Raw genomic sequence first — 6,042 nt, forward strand, 5'->3', positions numbered from 1 at the left:
GTGATGTATGCATCAGCTGCTGCTTATCTACCTACCTCAGATGTTCTGCGGATGCATCAATGTCACGGGATTCATTGGCAGATAGAACTGTGTTTTACTTCTGAGGAGATTCACATGTCACCGTGCAAAAAGGAATGATTCAGATTTAAAAGAGCCTCCCAGATATTTGAGTGTGTGGACACAGCATCAGGGGATGAGCCCTTACATGTGAGGAGAGCTGGGATTCATGTCTCTCACTCAGGTCTAAGAATCAAGTCATACTCTGCCTTGCTTTGTTTTGATGGCTTCTCCTTACCCAGCCTTGCCTTGCTTTATCTTCCCCCTTTTCCTCCCCATCCTCCTTTTCACCCTATCTCTTCTGCATGTTCTGATGTTAAATGCAGCTCTTACAAGACCTGGACAAGGAGTGTAAGAAAGACTGTTCTTGAAGGGGCTAGTATATATCTATTTAATTCCTTTCTTCTCATCAGCCACCAGGTCTTCTATTTAATAAAATCACCTTTAAAAAGAAGTCAAGTTTCTTTTTTCCTGATGATGAAACCCAGTCATTGAGGCTCAAGGATTCCATTCTCCCCTCTCTTTACAAAGCTCCCTGCATCAAGCAACCGCTGTTAGATTCCTAACATTCATGCAGGCCTTGGTCAACCTCACCTAATCCCGCAATCACGTGTATGCTGGTGTTTGGAGTCTTTCTCTAGGCTTGAAGCGTATGTGATGGTGGACAGGCCATCAGCATCCTCTAAGAGCCTGTTGTTTGGATTGCTCTGTATAGGGAAAATGCCCCGAAGAAAAGGCTTGGAGAATCACACTGTTGGATCTGGATTCATTCTTGTGGGGGTTTCTGACCTGCCCGGCCTGCAGGGCCTGTGCTTCACAGTCCTCCTGGTAATCTACCTTGTGGTCCTCATAGGGAACAGCCTGACTGCTCTCATCACAGTGGTGGACTCAAGCCTTCACAGCCCCATGTATTTCTTTCTGAGGAACTTGTCCTTCCTGGAGATCTGCTACACATCGGTCACCCTGCCAAAAATGCTGGTGGGTTTCCTGAGGGAAGATGGCAGGATCTCCTTCCTTGGCTGTGTTGCCCAGCTGTGTTTCCTGGTTTTGCTGGGCAGCATCAAATGCCTACTCCTGGCTGCCATGGCCTACGACCGCTACGTAGCCATATGTGACTCCCTGCACTACACCCTGACCATGAGCAGGGTGCTCTGCGTCAGACTGGTGGTGGGGTCATGGGTGGCTGTCGTACCAGTGCAAGTAGGACAGACCTACCTGGTGTTCACTTTACCCTTCTGTGCATCCCATGACCTTAACCACTTTTTCTGTGATGTCTCCCCCCTGCTAGAACTGGCTTGTGCAGACACTTTCTGGAACCATGTGATGCTGTACACCATCATCGTGGTATTTGCAGTCCTTCCTGCCTCCTTCATATTTATTTCTTACGTTGCAATTATCAGGGCAATTCTGAAAATGCCTTCAGTTCTGGGCAGACACAAAGCTTTCTCCACCTGCTCTTCACACCTCGGGGTGGTGATGCTCTTCTATGGCTCAGCCACAGTCGTCTACTTAAAGAAACGGTCAAAGGATTCCGTAGACACTGATAAATACTTTGCCCTGTTTTACACAATTGTGACTCCCATGTTCAACCCTGTCATCTATAGCCTGAGGAATAAGGAAGTGAGAATTGCCTTGAAGAGACTCCTACGGACAAAGTGAAACCACAGGGTATGTAAAATATTCCTAAATGGTACCAGAAGTCCCACTGGGGCTGCCTTGTGCCAGGGCCGGCTGCAGGGCTGTGAAGGTGGCTGTGCAGGCAGGGGTGCCCAGGGCTGTCCTTGCCAGCAGGGTCCCTGCAGCCGCGGGGGCTGTGTGCTGGGGCAGGGGCTCTGCCGCCTGCCAGGGGCAGCTCTCAGCCTGCCGGGGGGCTCCCGTGGGGCTGCGGGGAGAAGCTGTGGGTGAAAGGAGCAACCCTACTGAGGGCAAGGTCCTTGTGCTGGTGATCGGGTGCTGCACGGGTCAGAGGTACTCACAACTCCGTCTCAGGCCCAGGTCATTTCCAAGGGGACGTGTCATGAGCATGTTCATTGCAGGGGTTCCCTGCTTCACTCTGTGCTTGCCTGAATCTGTGCGTCCACTTCTCTGTGTCTTGGCTTGTTAGGAATGGAAACTCAGCTGTGGAGGTCAGACCAGGGGCACAGACTATTAAAGCATTACACAGGTTTACCAGGAATTTCAGCAAGTGCCTTCACTCCCCACTAGCTTCCACATCAAAATATCCTTTCCTTTTCCATCAGGGTTTGGGTGACCTGTTGTTCTTTCAGGCGTGCAGAGAGGGAGCGGCTGCAGGGCAGAGCTGGGCACACAGGGGCTGAGCTGGGCTCTGTGAGCGCTGGCAGGGAAGGGCCCTGGGGCCAGAGAAAGAGCTGCTGGCAGGGACAGCTGCAGGATGGAGACATAGGGACAGAGGGGGCTTGGGGCAGTGGAGGAATGCTGAGGAGAACACTAACACAGGGTAGATAGGGGCACCACCCACTGTGCCCTACCATGCAGATGCCTTCCCTGAAAATACACAAGTTTTCTCTCTTCTATAAGCTATCACAGCCTTTAGCTCATAAGTTCCAGGCTCCTTGGTACCTCCTCATCCAGCAGAGCTGGGCAGCTGAGAAGGAGCTGGCGGGACACACCAGATTCCCTGCCTCTGCCCTCAGGCACAGACAGTCCCCTTGCCTCTCAGCACTCACTCTGCTCTCCCTGAGCACAGCACAAAGCCCTCCTGACCTGACTCTGGCCATGGCCGTTGCTCAGCACGGGCAGAGCCGATGGTGACAGGCCCTTCTGCGCTGGGAGCAGTTTGGGCTGAGCCAGGGCAAGGCCAGGACTGGCCCCTGCCCCCAGGGTTCCCATGAAGCCCCTGCTGCAGAGCAGGGCTCACTGCTGGGCAGCCAGCGGGCACAGCCCCTGCTCCTCACAGCACACTCGGCCAGCACTCAGCACAGCTCCAGCCACGGCTCGGAAGGGAGCTCTCCTAGGAACGGCAGAGGGGGGACAGGGGGCAGCGGGGGCGCATCTAGGAGAAAGGGCTTTCACTTGGCTCATAGAAGTCTTTCCTGACTTGTCACTATGTTTGCTCCATGCAGAGGACCCTATGGTTGGAGGCACCAGATGTCCAATACGAGTTGCACCACCCAGTTCCTCATCCTGGCTTTTGGAGACACATGGGAGCTGCAGCTCTTGCACTTCTGGCTCTCCCTGGGCATCTACCTGGCTGCCCTCATGGCCAACAGCCTCATCATCCCCACTGTAAGCTGTGGCCACCACCTCTTCACCCCCATGTATTTTTTTCTTTTCAGTCTCTCACTGCTCGACCTGGGCTCCATCTCCACCACTCTACCCAAAGCCATGGCCAACTCCCTCTGGGACACCAGGGACATCGCCTATGCAGGATGTGCTGCACAGCTCTTCCTGTTTCTCTTTTCCCTTTCAGCAGAGTGCATGCATGTGCCTCTTATCCCTATTTCCATAAGCATTCCGTTAGTTAATAGATACTGTAATGCTTGTTGCTCCTCTCCCTCCTCCCTGCTGTTTGTGGACTATTTCTAACGCATGGTTTGTCTCTGTTGCTATTATTTTGCTTAATTTAGCGTAGCACAGAGACTCTGCAAGTGGAAAATGATTTCTTCTTCCTTGGGCCTAAACATATAGGATCCTGAATCACGTTAATAAACTAGAAGTGTTGTGATTAGATTCTGCTGATGGATACAAGCTCCCCTCTTTATGTTTCAAAAAAGTAGTATATGGATGTATCTTTGGCAGGTATTTAGAAGTTGAATTCACCTGGGGACAGAGCTGGAGATAATTTTCACAGAAAGCTCGTCGTTTGCACGGAGTACAGGGTTAGATTCTAGATTCTCCTCTAAATGTATAAGACTATTATTTCAGGACCAAATTGTACTTGTTAGTATGTATTTATATTATAATAAAAGAAATATATACTGTAATTGCAGGTGTTTGCCCTAGCTTCTCGATTTAAAAGACCAATTAAGCAGCACACAAAATAATAGCTTACTGAAGATTTCTTTAAGGAATAGTCAGTTCCAGATATTTGCATTTTTAAGCTTCTTAGAAATGGTTGGCTGTATTTTGCAGATACCTTTCCACATTTTCACCTTTTATATGGAAAGATAAATTGTCTTAGAAACTCCTTCTAAGCCAGCTTTTTGGGCTGGAAAGTAGGTTTCTGGAGACATTCTGAGATGGGTTGTTTGTGGGTTTTGTGGTTTTTTTTTCTTTTTTTTTTTCTTTAAGTGAGAGAAAGAAACAGCAAAGCATTTTAAGCTAGACAGTAACAAAAAATTGCACCACGGTGTTTGCATAACACCTGTAATAGTTTGTACATATAGTACAGCAATGACTTGTGTGTTCATAGGGAAGAGGCCAATACATTTTCTTTCTAAGCTACGTATTCTAGGTTTCAGTCTACAGCTTCTAAGCTAAGGAACTAATTTTTCATACCTGTTTCTTCCCCCCCCCCCCCCCCACACACACACCCACCCACCCACCCACCCCGGAGGATTGCCTTATTTGCTAAATATGACACCTTATTCATCTCACAGTCCCTCTCCAAGTGCTCATGTGGCTTCTTCCACTACAGAGCTTTCTATATAATTTTTTCCATTATGGTGCCCACACAAGCAAATGAAAAAAATCAAATCAAATCAAATCAAATCTACATTTTTGTATTCCTTAGGAAGCGGAATCCTGGTTGTATTGAAGCCAGTGGTAAAACCTCTATAGATTTCCTGGGGTCAGGATAGCATTTGTGGCCTTGACCACCGGTGCTTTTCTAGGTTGAAACATTTCTGTTACAACTTTCAGATGTTCAACCGACCACTTAGAATAGACTAGCCCTTTTGTATAAAATTGCATCAGAGAAAATTCAGAAAATAGTGCAACTCAACTTTTTGCACCTTTTTGTCTCTTGGAGATCATGGCATTTTGCAAAATCATTCCTGCTCAGGGATAAATTGCTTAATTTACATATTCAAACAAATCAGAATCAAAGCTGTTTATTGATCTACTCATAGCAAGTAATTAAGTAGCCATCTGAACTATAGCTTTTGCTGCTTTTCGTTATGCATTTCCTGATAAGGTAAAGTCATATACAATTGCACTAATATATGTTCTGCTGCTAATAATAGCTTAAATAACTTTTCTGTATACAGTGTAAACTGCATCAAAATGCAGTGTTTGAGGGAAGTCTGCATATTAATAAACCTGTTTTGTTGTGGGGGTTTTTTGGCTTCAGGCACAGTGGTTAAAGAATTCTCATTGCCATATCCTTTGAGAACCACACTTGAAGAGTAGTCTGTACAGGCTAAGAATTCTCATTCTTCTATTATGAGTTTTAGACTTTGAGTCTTTATTCCTCCAGGTCCATGTCTTTTTTTTTTTTTTTTTTTTCCCTAATCATGGGCTTTCATCAAAGAAAAATAAGATGTACATCCCAGAGAACTGATTAAAATCATTTCCAACAATACATTGAGAGTGATTTTACAGGTCACAAAGCCATTGACTTTCCACTCAGTCTGAAGGAAGCCAGTAATAAGATATTCCATGTAAATTAAATCATAAGGGACTTCTGAAAACGTACCCAAAACCAAGAATCTTGTAAGACTATAGGGTAATCCAGGTTTGAAGGAACTGCAGTAGGCCATCTACTCCACTATTCTGCTCAAAGCTGGATGAACAGTCCTTGCCTAGTAGTAAGTAAAGACTATCTGAAATTCAATTTTCCTTCCTTACAGTTTTGGGGGTTTTGGGGGGTTTTGGTTGGGATTTTTTTATTATTATTATTTTGAACTTGCAGCCCAATATATTTAAATTATGTTTGGAGCTAGGGATCTGTTTACAAGCCGTAACAAAGGATGATTAGAAAAACAAAATTAGTCGAAATAGTTTGGAGACTTTCTTAAGAAAGTGCAAAACCAGACACCTCTGTGAAAATACACTATGTTATCACAATAAACAATAAAGATCAGA

At 46.2% G+C, this 6,042-nt stretch overlaps 1 protein-coding gene across 1 annotated transcript; it reads left to right on the forward strand.

Annotated features, from left to right (window-relative positions):
* The first annotated feature begins 630 nt into the window (after nucleotides 1-630).
* LOC308057902 (olfactory receptor 10AG1-like) lies at nucleotides 631-4,126 on the forward strand. The gene has a single exon (XM_080411920.1). The coding sequence runs from the start codon at nucleotides 715-717 to the stop codon at nucleotides 1,714-1,716; it is 1,002 nt and encodes a 333-aa protein (XP_080268046.1). The 5' UTR covers nucleotides 631-714; the 3' UTR covers nucleotides 1,717-4,126.
* The last annotated feature ends 1,916 nt before the right edge of the window (nucleotides 4,127-6,042 follow it).

This window comes from Falco punctatus, assembly GCF_963210335.1.
Source record: "Falco punctatus genome assembly, contig: scaffold_123, whole genome shotgun sequence".
Lineage (NCBI taxonomy): Eukaryota > Metazoa > Chordata > Aves > Falconiformes > Falconidae > Falco > Falco punctatus.